Source organism: Pangasianodon hypophthalmus, chromosome 2 (assembly GCF_027358585.1).
Source record: "Pangasianodon hypophthalmus isolate fPanHyp1 chromosome 2, fPanHyp1.pri, whole genome shotgun sequence".
Taxonomy (NCBI): domain Eukaryota; kingdom Metazoa; phylum Chordata; class Actinopteri; order Siluriformes; family Pangasiidae; genus Pangasianodon; species Pangasianodon hypophthalmus.
In genome coordinates this window covers 25,848,495-25,870,436 of record NC_069711.1, presented here as the reverse complement: position 1 = coordinate 25,870,436, position 21,942 = coordinate 25,848,495, and the positions used below count along the sequence as shown (strand labels likewise).

At 38.2% G+C, this 21,942-nt stretch overlaps 2 protein-coding genes across 6 annotated transcripts in view; one reads left to right on the top strand and one right to left on the bottom strand.

Annotated features, from left to right (window-relative positions):
• The window catches only part of trak2 (trafficking protein, kinesin binding 2), a 28,422-nt gene extending 18,177 nt beyond the window's left edge, over positions 1-10,245 (bottom strand). For 3 of the 5 annotated variants that reach the window (XM_026933073.3, XM_026933074.3, XM_026933075.3), the window contains exons 1-3: positions 10,093-10,245; positions 5,682-5,867; positions 3,556-3,699 (exon numbers count right to left, since the gene is read on the bottom strand). In XM_026933073.3, the coding sequence (XP_026788874.3) occupies positions 3,556-3,699; positions 5,682-5,736 (199 nt within the window). In that variant the 5' untranslated portion in view covers positions 5,737-5,867; positions 10,093-10,245. Of the gene's footprint in view, positions 1-1,418; positions 3,519-3,555; positions 3,700-5,681; positions 5,868-10,092 lie in introns of those variants that run through there. The other 2 variants (XM_026933076.3, XM_026933077.3) reach the window with 2 other exon arrangements.
• A 1,508-nt stretch (positions 10,246-11,753) lies between these two features.
• stradb (STE20 related adaptor beta) lies at positions 11,754-21,617 on the top strand. The gene is made up of 12 exons (XM_026933620.3): positions 11,754-11,921; positions 13,672-13,801; positions 14,869-14,952; positions 16,103-16,190; positions 16,542-16,663; positions 16,951-17,059; positions 17,712-17,835; positions 18,313-18,484; positions 18,865-18,969; positions 19,109-19,356; positions 19,452-19,494; positions 20,149-21,617. The coding sequence occupies exons 2-12, from the start codon at positions 13,790-13,792 to the stop codon at positions 20,308-20,310; spliced, it is 1,269 nt and encodes a 422-aa protein (XP_026789421.3). The 5' UTR covers positions 11,754-11,921; positions 13,672-13,789; the 3' UTR covers positions 20,311-21,617.
• Positions 21,618-21,942: the final 325 nt, after the last annotated feature.

The window sequence follows — 21,942 nt, the reverse complement described above, 5'->3', positions numbered from 1 at the left end:
GAGCTATCTGTTCAAACTGGCAGGAAATTTCAAACTCACACAGCGTATGCTAGCTCAGATATACCCAATGTCATCGTTCATGAAAGACTCAGCTCCAAATTTCCAGTATGACCTAACAGCAACAGGGGCAGTCGTGGCCTAACGGTTAGAGAGTCGGACTTGTAACCCGAAGGTGAACCTGAAGGTTGTGGGTTCGAGGGATTGTAGGTGGGGGGAGTGAATGACCAGCGCTCTCTCCCACCCTCAATACCACGACTGAGGTGAGACCCTTGAGCAAGGCACCGAACCCCCAACTGCTCCCCGGGCGCTGCAGCAAAAAAGGCTGCCCACTGCTCCGGGTGTGTCTTCACTACTGTGTGCACTTGGATGGGTTAAATGCAGAGCACAAATTCCGAGTATGGGCCACCATATTTGGCCACACGGCACTTCACTTCACTTCGCAGAGCCATCACATCATAACAGAGGAGCCTTTTTTTTTTTTTTTTTTTTTTAAACTTTCAACTGGATCTTGCAAATTAAACACAGTTACACCAAGAGGTTCTGCTCTTTCAGCAACTGTGTGCACTGATACATACAATTTTATTCTTATAACATTTCTGTATAACTTGTTCTCACGAACAGTTTTAAATATAATTATACACTATATGGCCAAAAATTTGTGGACACCTGCTCATCACACCCATATGTGGTTCTTCCCCAAACTGTTGCCACAAAGTTGGAAGCACAGAATTTTATATTTTCACATTTTCCCTTCACCGGAACTAAGAGGCCCAAACCTGTTCCAGCATGACAATGCCCCTGTGCACAAAGCGAGGAACATGAAGACATGGTGTGTTAAGGTTGGAGTGGAAGAACCCGAGTGTCCTGCACAGAGCCCTGACCTCAACCCCACTGAACTCCTTTGGGATGAACTGGAGCACTGACTGAACCTCAGGCCTCCTCACTCGACATCAGTGCCTGACCTCGCTAATGCTCTTGTAGCTGAATGAACACAAATCCCCACAGACATGCTCCAAAATCTAGTGGAAACCCTTCCCAGAAGAGTGGAGGTTATTATAACAGCAAAGCTAGGGGTGTCTGTATTATTCAGGTATCCTCTTTAGCAGCAAGGGACACTTAAATATGACATCAGGCTCACACTAACACTATTTCAAGTGTACCAATTTTAATACTTACTCCTCACCACTAAAACAATTCAAAACATACACACTACTGGGTGACCTTATATTGGTAGGTCATACATGCACACACACAGACACACACAGACACACACACAGACACACACACAGACACACACACAGACACACACACAGACACACACACAGACACACACAGACACACACAGACACACACAGACACACACAGACACACACAGACACACACACAGACACACACCGCAATGCCTTTTAAACTCTGACCTTCAGCAACAAAACAGTCATAAAGCTCCTCATTCTGAAGGTTTAAAACTGCCATGGCTGCTGCTCCTCTCTTTCCTTCTCTCTCCGTCTGTCTCTCTTTCCCTCCCTCCCCCACTCTCCATCCCTCGATCCCGTGACTTTAGCCCTGGATCTGCTGTCAGATGCACTTAAGGGACCAGCAATAAATTCCTCTGACCTTGACATACACATACACACACACAAACTCTGTACACTTGACACTGAATAACGTGTATATAAATAGCAGACCTCGCTGCACTGTCTGATACACAGAACAGGGTGCGCAAACAGCATACACACACTTACAGTGACATACAGTACATACATACACACACACACACTGAGCAGTGAAGAGTCCCACTCTTGCCTGTCTCACAACCAGACAGAGAGAGAATATAACAGATAAAATGAGTTTAAATAACACACAGCATATAAACATACAGGAAAGGCTGGTATAAATGAGCTAGGATGGCTTTCAATGATGAAAATATATCAATATAAGGTTTCATTTTTACCATTCAAATCAGATTATTTGCTGCTAACAAATGTCTTAAGGTGGATTATTTGGACTTTCATGGAACCGAGCGCAACAGCACCATCGTAAAAATATGCAGAATTGTATGATGAAGAATCGACAGTGGGGTTGATTTCTTTCTAGCCCTGACTGTAGAGTAGCTTGGTGTGAAAATGTCCTCTAACAGAGGGGATTTTCCCCCTAAAGCTAGCTTAGCTGGCTAGCTTTTAGTTGGGCATTTACATCTCTGATATATGCTATGTATGGAGATTTTCTATAAAATTATTTTTTATTTCTTTATTGTCAGTTTTTGTTTAGAAATTTTCTTTGGGCTTAGCCAAGTAGTTTTGTTTGGGGATTTTCTTCAGTGTTAGCTAGCTAGTATGGTTTGTGAATTTTCTCTAACATCAGACAGTGTTTGGAAATTTTCAGTGATGTTAGCTAGCTAGCTTTGTCTGAAAATATCCTCTAACAAATATAATCTTTCTGTAAAGGTTAGCTAGCTAGGTTTTTGTTGTATTTTACTTCTCTACCATTTGTTTGGGCAGTTTCTATTATGCTAGCAAGTTTTTGGAAATTTTCAGTAATGTCAGTTTTATTTGTAAATTACCTTTGAATTTAGCTAGTTAGTTTTGTTAGGGGAATTTATTCGATGTTAGCAAGTTATTTTTGTTTTGTGTGTTTTCTCTAATATCATCCATTGACATTATGAGTTTTCTATGATGTTAGCTAGATAGCTTTGTTTAAAAATATTCTCTAACAAATTTTCTCTAAAGGTTAGCTAGCTAGGTTTTGGTTGGAATTTAATTTTCTGGCATTTGCTAGGGAGTTCCTATTGAGCTAGCATGTTTTTAGAAATTTTCCTTGATGTCAGTTTTTGTTTAGAAAACTTCTTTGGTTAGCTAGCTAGTTTTGCTTATGGGTTTTCTCCAACTTCAGCCAGAATTGATGTTATGAATTTCCTATGAGCTTAGCTAGCTAGCTTTGTCTGAAAATATCCTCTAACAAATAGGATTTTTCTCTAAAGGTTATCTAGCTAGGTTTTGATTGGATTTTACTGCTAGCAAGCTTTTGGGGAGGTTGGGGAGTTTCTATTACGTTAGCACATTTTTTGGAAATTTTCCATGATCCCGGTTTTGTTTGGATATCTTCTTTCGTTAGCTAACTAGTTTTGTTTATGGGATTTCTGTAACATTAGCCACGTTAAGCACACATTGTCCGATCAAAGTACAAATTACACAAAAGAACAGATGGCAAAAAAAGTATTTGGTTTAAAATAAACGGTTACAACTTTTCTGTTTAGCATGTTTGGTATTCAGAGGAAAAACCACATGAAGCCAGTAAAGCAAGCCAATGACCTGAAAAAATGCAGGTGCCTATCTGCTATCCATTTACACACTCTGAACATATACTCTTCCACTAACCAGCATCTCCTTCAGCTTTTACATTTCCTGTCCATGTTTCTATTTCTCCATCCAATCATCATATGTTTTTTTCTTTCTATCCAGCCATCTTTCAAATGGGCAGTTTCTAAATGCAGTTCTTAATACAGACAGTTCTCTGAATACACACGCCCGCGCACACACACGCTCACAGATGACTCACTCATGTAGCGAAACGTCTCCTCAGCCAGCAGTGGAGAGATGGAGCTGTGTTCATCTGGAGAGCAGGCGGGAGAAACCATCCAGTCCTGAGTTTCGTACACATACACAGGGTCTGCATTGCTCACACACATACTACGACCCTCGTCTAACACACACACACACACACACACACACACACACACACACAGAGAGAGAGAGAGAGAGAGAGAGAGAGAGAAAATGACAGAGACAGATATTAGAACCCTTTATAATTGTTTGATTCTTGTTAGGACTGAGAATTACACAGTATGAAAATTGTAACTCAACGTTTTGGTGTTTTTTCCCCCCAAAATATCACAGCACAACTGCTCCAAACTAATCAAAATCAATAAATAAAGAGAGAAACAACAAACTCATCTTCCCCAAACTATACTGACTCACTCCTCCATCCTTCAATTAATCATAGAGACCTAGCTGTCTGGATGAATCACCAATAGCTAGTTAGTTGTGTATTGGGACATTTTCTAATGCTAGCTGACTAGCTTTGTCTGAAAATATCCTCACAAAGAGGAGATTTTTCTCTAAAGGTTAGCTAGCTAGATTTTAGTTGGATTTTATTTCTCTGACACTTGCTAGCTTGCTTTGTTTAGTGATTTTCAATAGTGTTAAGCAGTTTCTGTTTGGAAATTGTCTTTGAGCTTAGCTAGGTAGTTTTTTGGAAGGGGATTTTCTTCAGTGTTAGCTAGGTAGATTTGTTTAGTTGTTTTCAATAATGTCAACCAGTTTTTGTTTTTGGAGATTCTTTATGAGGTTAGCTAGCTAGTTTTCTTTAGGGATTGTCCATCATGTTAGCAAGTTGTTGAAATTTTCTATGATGTTAGCTAGCTAGCTAGCTAGCTTTGTCTGAAAATATTCTCTAACAGAGGGGATTTTCTCTAAAGGTTAGAGCTGTTGGTTGGATTTTACTTCTCTGGCATTTGCTACCTAGTTTGCTTTTGGGGAGTTTGGGGAGTTTCGATAATGCTGGCAAGATTTTTGAAAATTTTCTTTGATGCCACTTTGCTAGCTAGCTAGTTTTGCTTTTGAATTTTCTGTAATGTTTTTCAGGGTTTTGATATTTCTGTGATGTTAGCTAGTTTTGTCAAAAATATCCTCTAACAAATAGGATTTCTAATTCTAAAGACTATGATTTTTCTTCTAAACATTAACTAGCTAGCTGTTGGTTGGATTTCACTTCTCTGGCAGTTGCTAGCTAACTTTTGGGGAGTTTCTATAATGGTAGCAAGTTTTCTGGTTAGCTAGTTAGCTTTGTTTAAGAATTTTCTATAATCTTAGCCCATGTTTGGAAATTTTCAGTGACGTAAGCTAGCTAGATTACAAACAATTACAGTTAACTGGCTAGCTAATATTGTTGTGCAATCCTTCACTGCAAAAAATGATCTTAGCAAGTGAAAATACCTTAAATAGTCAAATTTATCTAGTGCTTCCATGTAAAAGATTACAATTAACCAAATATATGATTAGTAAATCTATTTTTTTTCTTACTAATTTCAATGCTCAAATAGTCTCTTGTTCTATAATTTTTCTCACTTCAAGCAATTATTTCTAGAACAAAGCAACATTCTCACTATATAAAGCCTCTGCATTGTTTAATATTGTACATATTATAATGCTGTTAAATTCTCAATTCAGATAGGTCAGAATATGTTGATTAATTTTCAATAACAGCAGATCTGACAGTAGCGTCGGCTTTAATTGTGTTTATTCTAATATCGTTATCGTTTTTATAGTAACAACTCATGCACAGTAACTTTTTATTCCTTACTTAAAGAAGATTTGCTAAAAAAGAACTGTGTTCAGTAGTGTACAATAACAATACAGAAACAACCACTTAGTGTAGCATAAAGTAATGATATACCACTACCATATATGACTATCACAGGCCTTAATCAACAAGTGTCCATCAGAAGTGCAGAAGGGGTGACGTGGACAACTTGAGACACAGCCACATCTCTCTGAGGGCAGCGAATGTTATCTGTAGCTGGGTGAATATGTAGTTCACTGGGACAAGAGATAAATATAGCCACTGGTGCATGCTTAACACGCTCACTTTTAGAGACACACACACAGTTATGTTTGCACACACACCTGTTCCCACAGCGGTCTCCTTCTTCTCCGCGCTCATATGCTTCACCTCGAGCATCCTGACTGGCTGCTGGGTGGAGAGGGGCGGAGCTCCTCAATCACACCCAAAGCGCAGGACAATGAGTCGGAAAAGGTTAATCATGACCTCACATCCTGTCCCACCGCCACCTCATACACACCCTCCTCCCTCTGAAAGAGACCAACAACACACTGCAGGATTAGAACTGGGAATGCATGATAACAGCTAAAAAGATAATCATGATTTTTATCACCTGAATGATAATCAAGTGATAATAGAAACAACCCTGTTTTATGGACGTTCCAAAACAGATAAAAAGCATGACATATCATTCATTAATAAATTAAAAACTGTATATGTCTGCAAATTGCTGTGGTATAAGAGGAATAAAACACTTTGTGACATGGTGCTATAGGAAAATAATCAACGTCAGAGTGGTAAGAGTAACTCACAGCTTCATCACACCACACTGTAATTGATTATTTTCCTAAAACTGCATGCACCGTTGTGTTTTATTCCTTACTTCATTAAATTAGAAAGCCAATAGTTGTGATTAATTGCGTAATACTAATTAGAACTGTCTGGAAAAAGTGAACAAATTAGGGGAATCTTTGACTCAGATGATGCTTCTGTTACCACGCTTTTCTCTCCGCTTTGTTCATTGTTTCACTTTCTTTCCCTTCATCTCACTCTGTTTCTCTCTGGTTGTTTATTCTCTGTGGCTCTCACCCTTCATCTCCCACTTGGTGACATTTACTCATCCACAGCTGTGCATCAGCCAAACACTCATCCAGCGCAGAGTGTGTGTGTGTGTGTGTGTGTGTGTGTATGTGTGTGTGCGCGCGCGCTTCCAGTGTCAGGGTATTTCCTGTTTTTGAAGTCTTAAGTCACAGCCACGATTTGGAGCTGCAATGCAAGGAAAACAGTTTGGGGGAGGAAGGGTGTGTGAGAGAGCAAAAGCAAGAGAAACAGACAGAGAGAGAGAGAGAGAGAGAGACAGAGAGTGACAGAAAGGTAGAAATAAACAGAGAGAGATGGAGATGGACAGATGACTAGCTAAATAGAAAGATACACAGAGTGTGAGAGAGAGACACTGTCCGCGCGTGCGCGCACACACACGCACACACGAGAGGAACAACTGATTTTTTTGTCATTATGTTCAATCTTTCACATTCATTTAGGAAGTTGTCAGTGTATGATGACATGTATGATGATATATGATGACAGCTGCATGACGACAACCCCATATCAAAAACACACACACAAAATGACTGCACTGATCCCAATATTATAGTATCAGATCTCTAGCAGCCAATCAATCCATATTCAATCATTCACTCAATCTTCAATAAGCACTTTATCCTGGTCAGGGTCAGGTCAGATCCGGAGTCTATCCCGTGAACGCTGGGTGTGAGGTGGAAATACACCCTGGATGGGACACCAGTCCTACACACACACACACACACACACACACTCTCACTCACTCACTCACTCACTCACTCACTCACTCACTCTCCCACACACACACACACACACACACACACACACACACACACACAATTTAGTGTAGCCAATTCACCGTTGGAACTGGAGAAAGCCTGTGCTCCATTGTGCTCCATTGTTATTTCAGTTCCTCAATAATCAAGTTTAGTTCATACATGCCATCAGTTCCCATTTATGCTCTCGCTACACGCCCACTAGATACAAACTACAAATAAAATGAGCGAGGTGACATTCTGAGGTTGTGTTTCCCTTCTTTCATAAAGTCTGTCCTGTTCAAAATTCAGCATAAGACAACAGACTCAATGCTTGATGATGATCTTCAGTGGATATAAAAAGTCTACACACCCCTTCACTGTCATCAATGAAGTGATTCTCATTAACCTCAAATAAAGATCAGCTGTTTCTCTAGGATTTACTTGACATCTTCTTGGTTTCATCTGACTGCTGAATCCATGGTCTGCAAAGAGCTTACAAAGCATGTACTGGATCTCATTGTCGACAGGTAGCAATCAGGAGAGAGGGAACAAAAGAATTTCCAGAACATTAAATGTACCATGGAACACTGTGAAGGTCATCATCAACAAGAGGAGAAAATGGAACACCACAGTGACATTACCAAGAAGAGGACATCCCTCCAAAATTGACAGAATTATCAGGGAGGCTGCAGGAATACTTGGCAAGTACTGGTGACTCCCTGCTTGTGACAGTCTCTCATGTTCTTCAACATGTCTGGGCTATGGGAAAGGGGGGCTAGATTGAAGCCCTATATATCTCCATATCCAAGCCCATATGACCATGTCAGGTAAAACAAGGTAAAACTCTTTGGGCATAGTTCTAAAAGATATGTTTGGCACAAAAACAAGACAGCTTAACACCCAAAGAACACCATACCTATGGTGAAGCATGGTGATGGCAGCATCATGCTATAGGGTTGCTTCTCGTCAGTTGGGACTGGGGCTCTAGTAAAGATAGAGGGAATCATGGATAGCTCCAAATTCCAAGGTAATTCTAGGTTTTTTTTTTTTTTTTTTCCTTTTTCTTCCTAAAATGTTTGTAACTGTTTTTCACTTGAAGTTTATTGGTTGATATGTCACATTAAAGGTGGAAAAAGATCTGACATTATTTACCTTGGTTCCATTCTTTACATCACAAAAACCTGCAATTTTAACCAAGGGTGTGTAGACTTTTTTATATCCACTATACATCGAGAAGTTAAATATACACAGAAGTGTCTCAGAGCAATGTACACAGAAGTGTCTCAGAACAAACACTCTCATGTTCGGATAAACAGGGATATTTGTATTTTTAACCCCCCCCAGAAGTTGTTTCCATGGATACATTTAGTAAGCATTTCACAGCACCTGACAGGTAGCATATGAAGCACGCTATTTACCCAAATATATCAACATGTGCAAAAATGTGTCAATACCAAATATATCACTGTGATAAAGTACCAAAGCTGACCACAAATATCACTGTAATGAAATGCACCAAGACCAAACATATCATTACATTCAAAATGAATCAATACTAAACATATCACCGTATCAAAATATATTACTGCATTAAAAATGTATCAATACTAAATATAAATATACTGAATTGCATAAATGCTACATATAGCCTTACACTGTATCAAACTGTATCACTGTATTACTGCTAAATATATAAACATACAGGATCTCTGTATCCAAAAATGTAGCATATGAGTGCTGAATATAAATTTATAATGATATCAATGATTATATGAACAAATTGTATTAAATTAAGCAAAAAGCCAAGAACCATCAACAACTGACTAGTATTTGTTGTGCTGTAATTTTTTAAAATGCTGGTTATTTAGCTATTTGTGTTTTTGTGCTTTATAACGTGAATGAAGAGCTTATTTAATTAGAAATAGAAAAAATAATATAGTGCAATAAAGTTGTTTTGTCTTTCATCGGCTCAATAGCTGTGATATATTAAAACACTGACCTATTCTGGGAAACTTTCTAGTCTGAAATGCATAAACCATAAACCAAATTTAGCATAAAAATAGCAGTGCATCAATACCAAACACTGAGCTGAATTCCTGAGCATTGCTTTAAATTCGGGGGAAAGGTGATGGACAACACTGCGTGCACCATCCATTCGTGTACAATGTACTGATGTTTATGTAACACTTGTTTTTATATATTATAGTATAAAATATACCAATACAAAATATATAAGTAGAAAATACATATTTATTGATTGGTGCACCTAGTGCTGTGGTGGTATTTATTTATTTAATTTTTATGTTTACATGTTTACATGATCCATTAAAGTGTGACTTATTTATACATGTAAAGGTTTCTAATGTACATTGTGAAGGGGGGGAAAAAATCACTTTTTGTGATTTTCAATAATAGAATGCAATGGTTTCAGTTCCTAACTGGCTCAATAATTGTCCTTTACTAAAGAGCAGATCACTTTCTAGTGTGAACACAAAAATATAAACCATATTATAGCATAAGTGGAACAATGCTACATATAAATATATGATTGCATTCAGAGTATAACCATGCATTTATACAGAAATGTACACAAAATAACAATTAGAGCTGCATTCCTGTGAATCGTTTTGAATTAGGAGGAGAGGTGATGGACCACACTGTATCTATCCACCATGCACGAGTGTATTAATCTAAACTGGATCTATACTTAATATAAAATAGAGCCATGCAGAATATACAATTAGAGAATGTATATTATGTCTGAGCTGCATCACTGATACGCACGAGCGCAAAAGCGAAACATCCGGGTCTTTACTGCTGTCATCCTCCTTAGTTTCATATTTCTACACTGTCACATATAAACTCAATTCAGTTTTAAATTCAGAGTAAACAATAAGCACAATAAACACACACAAACCTTCAGTAAGCTCTCTTAAAATAGCCGTTTCCACTGATTTCTCTGTAGCGCGCGCGACTCCGCTGCTGTCAAGCCCGAACCGTCAACAGACAAAGCGCGAGCAGGGCGGAAGTCTGCAAGGAGGAGTGCCGCGCGTGCTTCTGATTACGAAATCAAAAATGGACGCCGTGACGTTTCCAACGGTTATAAAGGATCTGAGAATAAGAGTCCCGAGTCCAAATATTAAATATACTCCAGCGTTTTTAGGGCCGCTGTTTAAAAAAATAGAATAAAAACAAGATTTCGTAAATAAAGTCGTAATATTACAAGAAAAATTAGCAATATTTCGAAAGTCATAATACTATGACAAAATGATAAATACTGTCTAAGAGCAAGATTTGTGTGTTAAAATGAGCGAAGTTGAAATTTATTTTATCACTCATTTTACTATTAGTTTTAGAAATTAAGAAATACTTCATCTTCTGGCACAACTAAACCAGATTATTATTAGTATTAGAACTTTTAAAAGACCATGCAAGAAATATTCTGACTTATTTATTCTTGTAATGTCAGATATAACAACCTGTTTTTCTAGAAATATCACAAATTTATTCTTGAATTCTTGTATTTTTAGTTTTTAAAGTGACCCTAAATTGTCCAACAAATTGTCTCCCTTGTACACTGTAAAATAAACAAAATAAAAATGACAACACCCTATGTAGTACACTATTATATACAAAATTATTTATTATGTTATTATGTTATATCCAATGTCCTATACTAATACAATGCATTATTACTGTATAGGGTCAAGGCCCCATATATGGGCCTATTTTCTGACACGAACATTTTTTGAAAATACACAGATTTATCTTGCAATTGTGAGTTAATATCGCACAATTGTGACTTTTTTTTTTAATCTCAGTGAGTTACTTTCTCTCTCTGAGAGTAAATCGCCAACAAGCACCACTTTTTTGAACACAACTACTTGTTCATCTTGCCAATTCCCACTCACTAGCTAACTCTCTCCCCATCACACAACAGCTACCAGCCAGGTAGGGTTTAGGCTTAGACATGCTTCCTGCAGTGTGACGCCAACAATCTCTGCACCTGTTTCATACAGCATCATGGGGCAGCATAACACACTCGAAGGAAAGCGCTATCTACCCTCTTCTGCATACCTGAGCTCACCGATGCTCATGATTGGCTAATGTCTCTGTGATTGACAGGGGATAGAGAGTAATGCCATCCCTCTCCCCCACAGAGCACAGCCAGTTTTGCTCTCTTGGCTCCTGGCCATGGATGGTTGTGGCATTGTTAGGATTCGAACCCACAACCTCCAGATAATAGATCAAATGCTTTTCTGTTGCATTTTCCACCACCTGGGAATTTCACACTTACTTGCAAATCACACAATTGTGACTTAGCGCTTATGTTTCCGTTAATCAAACCATAACATTACAAGCATATCTAGAAGTGTGTAAACAAGGAATATATCCTACCGGAAGTATTCCTTTGACTTATTTTTGCTTGTATTCTTGCTGTCACCATTATATTATTATTATTATTATTATTATGATTATTATTATTATTATTATTATTATTATTATTATTATTACATATTTCAAGCATTGGGACTTTTATTGTGTCTTGCAGTGTGACGTCACTGTGTGAGATCAGCTGGAGGAGGAGGACGTTGTTGTGTGTGTGTGTGTGTGTGTGTGTGTGTGTGTGTGTGTGTGTGTGTGTGTGTGTTAAGGACACACACAGAAGCTGCCTTGATGTTCTAATAGAGGAGTCCGGATTTGAACATCATAATCTAGATAATCCTTCAAGCCAGACCACGCACGGTGAGTGTGTGTGTGAGTGTGTGTGTGTGAGTGTGTGTGTGTGAGAGAGAGAGAGAGACGTGTTCAACTGTTAAAGGTTAACCAGATGAAAGCTGGATGAGATCTTCAGCCAGTGTTGATGGGATTTCAGTAATGTAATTATCCCAGGATATGATTTCATGGTAATTGTGTCTGTACCTGTGTTATCTCTAAAGCTAATTATGATCAGCCTGTAGTCCAAAATCCACTGCATTGTTGTGTTCATCATGTTTGAGGTCAGATTTTCTCTCCTGTCAGTTTAAAGGTGAGGAGTTACAAAGGGCTCTCTTACATCATGTAGAGGGGCAAAGGGGACAAACCGCACCTCACCTTGACTACAGTTTAATTAAAAATACCACAGCAGAGTGATAAAGTTCCTCTCCTGATAGTCCAGAAGAACATTATAAACTTTATGGCCAGGTTTTGTGATCCGAATTCATTCATTCGTATTCAGTATGCGCTTGATCCCGGTCAGGTTTTTGCCATTTATTTGGAAAGTTTCACTCAATGCTCACTTAAGGCAAATACTTTTATCAGGTGATGGAAAAAACAGTTTAGGACCCCTTGCTGTAGGAGCTACTGGTGTTCATAAACATTTGGACAGATGACCCTGAATGGACGTTATGAATTTTCTGCGACCCCAAGGCTTTGATCACACTACATTTTTTAAATTTCAGATTTATAATTTAGGACTTGTAAATCCATATTCAATAAATGTTTCTGCATATTTTTGTGTTAGATTTCTTGAATTCTGTTGTTCTTTTGAGTCACTTGATGTTATGGAGGAAATAGAGGAGGTAGATGGGCAGAGAATTTAGACCATTTCTATTGCTGAACTCCTTTAGAATAGTGAAAAAGACTTAAACAGCTTGTACACTCTTTAATTAAATGTGGCTTGTTTGAATGAGACTCTCAGTAAGGTTTCAAAATCATATCATAGCACACAAAAATGTTTATATTTAGAACAATCTTTGTAATAATAATTTGTAAAATAAATAAAAAGGATATTGTGAGTTTAGACCCCTAGTTTGGGATCCCGTGGTGTAGTGTGTGTCACTTAAATTCTTTAACCTCTTCTCCTAATAGTGCAAACAGATTTTTTAAAACTTTACAGCCAGTTTCCATTTATGTTTCATAAAGGTCAACAATTGACATATTAATGAGTGAGTAAATCTCTCATTAAACGTTCAGTTTCCTATTTAGTTATTTGTCATAAAACCTTTTAAATATAACTTTTTTATATTATTTAGGAACTTCTATGAATTATTATGCAATACTACTGATACTTATAGAAAATGTGTGTAGTTACAAGAGTAAGGAGTGGAAGTCTGACGTGTTTATGACTTTAAGGGGTTAAAAAGATTTCCTCATGACGCACATTAATTATTATAATCATAACCAAATGTGAAGAAAATCATTCAGCTTTTAAAAACATGTTTCAAAACCTTCATAGTTTGAATGTTCAAAAGCTGAACTAACTTGTTTCACAGAAATTCCACAACATGAAATGTAACATAAACAGATAAAAGTACAACATGTCATTTGTTAATAAATTCGAAATCTGTTTGCGTTGGCAAATTGCTGTGGTAAAAGTGGTATAACAACACGCCTCTAAGTGTTTCATTCCTTACATATTACTCTTTTGGGTTTTTCCTTCATTATTGCTATTTCAGTATTGTGTTCTATTATCATGTTTATTCTTTTTAATACTTTCCTTCTCTGGGTTTTCCAGCTCATTAAGTCTGTTTATGTTGCCGGCGAGCGGTTGATGTTTAAAGCGTATCATAGCGGCAGTGTGAGAAACTGATGAATGCACTGCAGCACAGCGGGACTGCCATCAAACGCACCTCATGTCGTTCTTGGTAAAGATGATCTCTTATTATCGTGCCTAGTTTTTGTTCTGTGCATGTGCTTGTGTTTCAGCTTGCTCCTCTAAAATCTGTGTTTTGCTGAAAAGCATGTCATCTCTGTCCTGATTTTTCAGGTTTCAAGAGACATAAGCGTTTAAGAATAAATGTCCTCATTAATCTTTGCCTTCCCTCTGAGGTTGCTTCCTGTCCCTGCCTGCTCAAAAATGCCATTTTCTAACTTAAACTCTTCTCTACTTTCTTTTCCTGAGACTCCTGTGTTTTCACTTTACGTTATGTTTGGAATAAAATGTATAATAAGTATGAATCTTCATGTTGCCAAGAGAGAGTCCATGAGTCACACCATTTGACTCACCAATAAGAGTCGACTCTCTCAGCTCCCTTAATTGCCAGTTTGTCTTAAATTGAACAAAGTTTGTGATATTTTGAGAAGTTTTTCCGACTAAACGAGAACATAAGGAACGTACGTCACATGTTTCAGCACTGTATCTAAACCGAAACATAGCCACAGTCAGGGGACACTGTTCAGACAGACAAAGAAATGAAAGTTTTATTTGATGTAATTAGATGAAGAAAGGAAAGGTTTACCTGGTTTATGTAATTTAAATGAATTCCCACTAACAAACAGCTCAGATGTTGATAAAAGGTTTTAAAACTTTTAAAACCTTTAGTTTAAACGACACTGCAACAGTAATGGCATTGCCTACATTTACAAAAAAAAAAAAGAAGAAGTAAAAACGTGGTTCATGTATGTGAGTTGGCTCTCAACGTCGCTGTTCCAAGCACTGTGAGGTTTGCTTGAGCAACAATTTGAAGAAAAAAAAAAAAGATGTTAGGGGAAAACTAGCTAGTGTGTGGGATTTACGATGACTGAATTGGGAGAAATTATACATATTCATTATATAAAATCTGTTCGAGAACATATATTTTATTCAGATTCGAAGACACACTCATAATGACTAACATGATATTGACTAAGTCTTGTTGTAGTGCATTCAGACAATTGGACTTGACGGTATTCATGTTGTTGCTGTTGTTGTTCATATTCATGTTCCTCCCAGGACTGCTCCTGTATCTCCGCCCACTCTCAGGTCCAGCCAATCAGCTGTGAGGATCAGTATGAGGACATCAGTGGGTCGTACCTGGTCAGTAAGAATCAGGGTTTAACTGGGTACAAAAAAAATAAACAGGACAATCAGGAAGAAAGATGACTAAGACATACAAGACGTTCAGCAGGCAGTAAAAGGCTACAAAATGATCAAATAACAAACATAGAGCTGAGGAAGTGTAGACACTGTCACCTAAACAGGCTAGCTAACTTACCTAACAAGGTTTTGAATAATGCTAGATAATAAATGCACAAGTTGTTGTAGCACCTTTTAAAGTGAGAAAGTAAGATATGTACATGTTAAATGTCTCACCACAGCAGTTAAATCAGGTTTTATTGGGGGAAAACTTTCATCTTTTACTCTCACCAGTGCTGTGTTTCCAAGGTGTGGTCTCATTAGATCACTTTTATTTATTATAGCACTTTTAAAGGCAAAAACTGTCAAGCCAAGTGCTGTTTAATAATAATCAGATTTCAAACAGCAACTACAAGGCTAAAGTTTGTGAATGAATTGATGTTGGCTTTATAAAGCCCGCTAAACAATATCTCAGGTGGTTGCTAGGGTGTTGCTAGGCAGTTGCTATGGCATTCCAGATGGTTTCTACGATGTTGCTAGATGTTTGCTAAATTTTTCAGGACAGAAGAGTGGTTTCTCAATCACATGACATTTTTTTTTTGTAGTATTACCTTCAGAAGAGATTTAAAAAAAAAGAGACGCTGTAATAACAAAAGTGATAACAGGAAGTAACTTGTCTCGTGGCTGTTCCACAACACTTCGAGGTGGTAACAGTAACAGCGCGTTATCACACCACCCGGTCACTGATTAGTTTCCTATAACAGCACACACTGTTGTGTTTTATTCCTGACAGAAAATGTAAAATAGAATTTGTATTGTCATTTATAATTATTCGGAATAAATCAAGTGGAGGAGCCGTGATAAGGGAACGTTTCAGATTAGCATAACACCTGCTGTGCTCAGAAATCAGTTCCTGGTCCAGAATTTCTGTAAATATTAGTGGGAAAAAAAACAAACAAAAAAAAAACAGGAGCAGCACAGACTGTGGATAAAGTCTTCAGACAGATAGACAGATGTATGAATATATATTTATATGAAACCCCTTTCTTCATTTTAGTACTGTAGCTATTTGTTAGAAATATCAAATTTTGCGTGTGTGTGTGTATAACAGAGCAGTGATGGCTCGTTCTTCGGAGCTGATGATGATCTCTCCGGCTTGTCCGCTGATCCTGCAGACTATCAGTTGCTCTCAGTACTCGGTAAGTGTTTGTGTGTGTGTGTGTGTGTGTGAAATTCCATCCAACAAGAATGATAAAACCATGGGACACCAGCCTGATTCACACTAAAGACATTCATCTCATTAGCTTTGTAATGTGCATTTGATAGACCAAGCTGACAAAAACTTTCTCCACATTAAAGCTAAAAGAGGAAAAGTGTCGTGTAATTTTCAGTCATTATAACACAACACAGAAGTAGTTCTTATTTCAAAAATGAAAATAGACATGTTGCAGGTCTGACTCATATACACACATAAAGAACTCATCTAAATAAATATTGCAGTGTGCAAAGTTATAACATGTTTGTGTGTGTGTGTGTGTGTGTGTGTGTAGGACGGGGCTTTAATAACCTGAGCCAGGTGAGTATGGCCCGTCACAGACCGTCTGGTCGACTGGTGGCGGTGAAAAACACCAATCTGGATGAGTGTACGGAGGAGGAGCTGCTGCAGCTTATGGTAAATGCACTCCTCCTCACTATATATCTAAAGAGTCAACTCCAGAAATATTGGCTCCCTTTACGAGAATGGGCAAAAAATGTTTTTTGCTGAGAAAAGTACACTGCTTAAAAAATGAAAGAAAAAAAAAAATGTAATGCTAAATGTAAAATTTACAGTGTCAATGTAAGTGTAAACTTAGCATGTATACACACTTCATTTCATTACTGTTATTAGAAATAGCTAATTATTTTGTTATTTTGTGCGTGCGTGTGTGTGTGTGTGTGTGTGTGTGTGTGTGTGGTCAGAATGAGGCGCTGTTGTCCAGATTGTTTCGTCACCCAAACCTGCTGACGTCCAGGTTGGTGTTCAGTTCCTGCTGCCAGCTGTGGGTGCTCTCTCCACTAATGAGCTACGGTATATACACACACACACACACACACACACACACACACACACACACACACACACCCCTTTCTTACCAAAGAAATCCAATAAAAATGCTGATCTGTGGATCCATAACACTTTCTATGAGGGTCATATTTATTTAACTATGAAGACATTCATTCATTCATTCATTCATATACATATCATGTTATAATGCATTCATAAGGCTTTATACACATTGTTATGATTACTTAAGAAAATGTATTACACTTTATATCTGTACAGATGTATTCTGCATTATGAACTGTTAACCTCGTTCATTATAACACCAGTACGAAAGAAACCAGGTGCACCTTTTTACAGTGCGTCACAAGAACTGTCTTATTGGTGTTATAGACACATTATATGCTTATGATGCATTCTGTTATCAGTTTTTATCTACATGATGAACATTGCTATAAACCATAATGCCTTTTCATAAATAATTATAACCATGTGTATATTGCATGCTTTATAACATGTTATAAATATATTCATAGATCATTATTCTGTACATACGGCCTTCATAGAAATTGTTGCTGCATGATCTTATTGTTAATCATTCATTTAAATACAGTAGTCTTTTAACTGATGAAGTAGGTGTAATTGATGGAGGGATGTGTGTGTGTGAGTGTGTTTTTAGGTTCTGCAGACTCGTTACTCAGGTCATTTTTCCCAGATGGAATGAGTGAATCTCTGGTTGCGTATCTGCTTTATGGAGTCCTGAATGCTCTGAAGTACCTGCACCACATGGGCTACATACACAGGTACATGCTAGGGGTTGTAGGAATTTAAATTTAGTTGACCAGTAGTAGTTTGTTGTTGATTAGTAGTTTTTCTAGGCAATAAATAGAAATGAATCAAAAATGCCAAATAATAAATATGTGTATCATACTGTGTACCAATTCTTAAACCATGTGTCTCAGCTAAAATGCTGGTTCTGTAACTGATAACGTGCAGCTTGGAAGCTCACGTCCATCAACAGAGGCATCCTTATAGCTCAGAGACTGGTCTTCCTCGAACAGAGGTTACTATGGCTACTGAAACATCTGGGAGGTTTTTCCACCATGGTCAACTCCTTAAGCATCCAAAACGAGCCTCTGTGTGTGGTTATAATGTAACGTTAATGTTCTTCTGCTAGCATTACCTGTCCACCTGCTAGCATTACCTGGTGATCACACACACACGCACGCACACACACACACACACACACATTGTCTCCTCTCTCTCTCCGGCTGTGTCAGAGGTGTGAAGGCGAGTCATGTGCTGCTGTCGGCAGGGGGGCATGTGTGTCTTTCTGGCCTGCAGTGTGTGTACAGCCTCATGAGAGACGGGAGGAGGATGGAGGTTGTGTTCGATATGCCACAACACACACCCTCACTGCTGCCCTGGCTCAGCCCCGAGCTCCTGAGACAGGTGCGTGCACACACACACACACACACACACACCCTCACTGCTGCCCCGAGCTGTTAAGACAGGTGTGTATATATATATATATATATACACACACACACACACTCTCACTGCAGCCCAGAGCTCTGGAAACAGGACACACACACATACATATTTGTTTCTTCTCCCTTCATTTATCTCTTCATTCATTTCTTATCTGCACATTTATTTTCTTTCTTTCTTTCTTTCCTTCCTTCCTTCCCTCTGTCCCTCCTTCCTTCCCTTCTTTCTTTCCTTCTTTCAACCAGTCCATCTCTTACCACACACAGGGCTCATCTCATCAGGTGTGTGTTTGTGTGTGTGTGTGTGTGTGTGTGTGTGTGTGTGTGTGTGTGTTGCTACAGGATCTCCATGGTTACGGAGTGAAGTCTGATATCTACAGTGTGGGTGTGTTGGCATTGGAGCTGGTCAGTGGAAGAGTTCCGTTCCAGGACCTGCCCCCCACCCTGGTACCTCAGCACACACACACACACACACACACAAAATACACTTTGCCTGTCTCTGAATATCTGAATATAGTGTTATAGCATTGTATGCTCTGTGTTTGTGTGTGTATGTATGTATGTCTGTGTGTGTGTGTGTGTGTAGATGTTGCTGCAGAAGCTGCGTGGTTCTCTGAGCTGCATGCTCGACGGCGCCCCCTACGCTCTGGGAGATTTCAGTGCTCTGAAGGTGTCTCGCTCCGGAGTGGACTCGGGGATCGGTGAGAGCGTGGCTGCAGGAAGTCTAACTCGGACCGCCACGGCAGAGAGACCACAAAGCCCCACCCCCAAAAACCACTCCGCTACCTTACACAACCTGCTACAGCTCTGCCTACAACAGCAACCTGAACGCAGGTCAGTCACTCACACACTCACTCACACATGCACACACTCATACATTACACCCCAAATATAAACAGACATGTTTTCTTTGTGTTTCTGTCCCACAGACCATCAGCATCAGCTCTCCTCACTCATCCCTTCTTTAAACAGGTGAGTTCTCTCTCTCTCTCTCTCTCTCTCTCTCTCCCTCTTTTTTCCTTTTCTCTCTCCTTTTCGCTCTTTCTTTCTTTGCCTGTCATTCACTTTCTGTCTATCTGTTTTTCTCCTACTCTTTCTCTTTGTCTCTCTGTTTATCCTTCTTTCTCTCTCTTCATCTTTCTAATTCTCTCTCGCCTTCTCTCTCACTCTCTCTATACTATACTATACTATACTATACTTTACTATATTATGATAATTCATTGTATAGTGGCCATTAATAATTTTGTTTCCAGATTTAATACATTGGTTTTACCAACATGGTCCTTTTGTAATGATAATGAAAATGCTTTTCATCTGTTTTGTGACTGTTTTCACTTAGTGCCTTTGTTGGTATTGCTTGACAAACTGATGTCTAGACTTGGGGTTTTCATTTAATAAGGCATTGTTTATTTTTGGTAGTAGATTTAGATGTTTTTTAATGTTTTTTTTTATAATGAAATAAAATTATGTATTTTTATGTAATGTTTTATAATAAAAGTGTTTGAAGGTCTCTCTATTTAAAAATCTCAATTTTTCTGCTCTCTCTCCTTGTCTCTCCATATGTCTTACTTATAATATCCATAATAAAAATGATAATGATTGATTGATTGTGTGTGTGTGTCTCAGGTGAAGAAATACACCCCGGACTCGTTCCTCAGTCTAGTGTACCCAGCCATTCCTCTCTCCTGCCCCGTGGACGTTCCCCTGTCTCCGCCGCTGCTCCACACTGACACACACACCCACACGAGCCCTGAGCCTGCGGATGGAGGAGTGTGGGATTTCTCCTAATACACACTCTATACACTCTGTACACACTCTTTTAGCTTGACAGCTGTTTGTCACAGTATTACACAGTATCTCTCTATCTTTCTCTGTCATATCTCAAACTGGAGATCAGTTCACACCTTTCCCCTACACACACTTCGTTTGCGATCCTCTATTCTGGCTGATTCTGTAGTTGTTGTTATAGAGCTACAGTGAAAATCTTCACGTTATCATCCGATCTTTGTTCCATTGTGTTCAGAAATCATGCCGAGAGTGACAGGAAACATTTCCTGTCCAATACAGACCTTAACGAGCTGAAAATTCCCATAAGCGATATTACTGGCTGTTTAAAAGTTAGATAACAGTGACTGATGTGATAACAACAGAAATAGCAACACTTAGAGATATGAGAAGTCTTGTACGAGAAGAATTGGAAAAGTACCACGTAAGTTGTGTTACATATTTTTCCAACATGGATGTTATATCTCTTTCTGCCCTAAGACCTTAGTTTAACTACAGTTAAAAGGCTTGACCTTACGATATTTTCAGTTATTATTTGTCACTTTTGATATTAAAATCATATTAAAATATTTTCTCTTTTTAAAAAGTATATGCTACACTAAAGCCTTTAAACTAGTAAAATAAATAATATTTGCTTAAATTAATACCTGCATAAACACAGCAGTAAACAAAAAAAGTTTAAAAAAAGGAAAAGAGTGAGAAACTAATGATAATACTAATAATTTTATTTTTTTAATCACCATTAAGCCATGCTGTGATTTACTGTATATTTCCATCCTTTTATAGTACCGGAGCTCAGCTCCTCCTGTGCTCCTGCCTTATTTAACCCCTTAAGGTTCCACTTTCATTAAGACATCATGAGGTCACGAGGTCAAATCTTTTGTTTGGTATTTCCTCGTGTTCATGAATACAGTTTTATTCTCAAACATTTATAGATGCATTATTAAACCTCAGTGATTTCAGACACACCACTGTAGTTGTGAAACCGATATACTGAGCCTCCAACGCTGGGAAAAAGAAGTGTGCGTGACTGTAGAATTGTGTGTGTGTGTGTGTGTGTGTGTGGGTGTGTACATGCACTATGAACGACCTCTCCAAAACCTCGGATTTTTTTTCCCAGTGCAGAAACCTGAACCTCGTGTTAACAGAACCTGTGAAGAAACACAAAGTCACTTCCATACTGTTGAAGAACTAAAGACTGTGATTGACTCCTTATGGACTAAAGTCATGTTTATGTTTTTTTAATGCTGTCATGTAAACTGAGTCATTGTAATGGGTTATAAATATATTCTTACCCAGTTTCTTAACAAGTGCTCTACTGTCTTTCTTTTTCTAATCCTTGATCATGATTTAGTCTCACATATTATATGAGGAATAAACAGTTGGGGGTGTGCTGTTACAGGAAAATAATCAACAATGGGGTGCTGTGATGAAGTTACTTTTAACACCACAAAGCTGATACATTTTCTATAGCAGCACATCCTGAAGGGTTTTATTCCTCTTATACCACAGCAATTTGCCAATGAGTACAATTGTTTACTGATTAATGAACATCATACTTTTTATCCATTTATAGTAACATTTAATGTTCTGAAAATCCCACAAAGCAAGTAATAGTAATGCGCTTCATTTAGT

Bases quoted from the DNA above. Each gene is read 5' to 3' on its own strand.
- stradb (XM_026933620.3), top strand. The intron at 18,970-19,108 runs GTACCTCAGCAC...GTGTGTGTGTAG, and splicing joins AGGACCTGCCCCCCACCCTG to ATGTTGCTGCAGAAGCTGCG. The intron at 19,357-19,451 runs GTCAGTCACTCA...TCTGTCCCACAG, and splicing joins CAACAGCAACCTGAACGCAG to ACCATCAGCATCAGCTCTCC.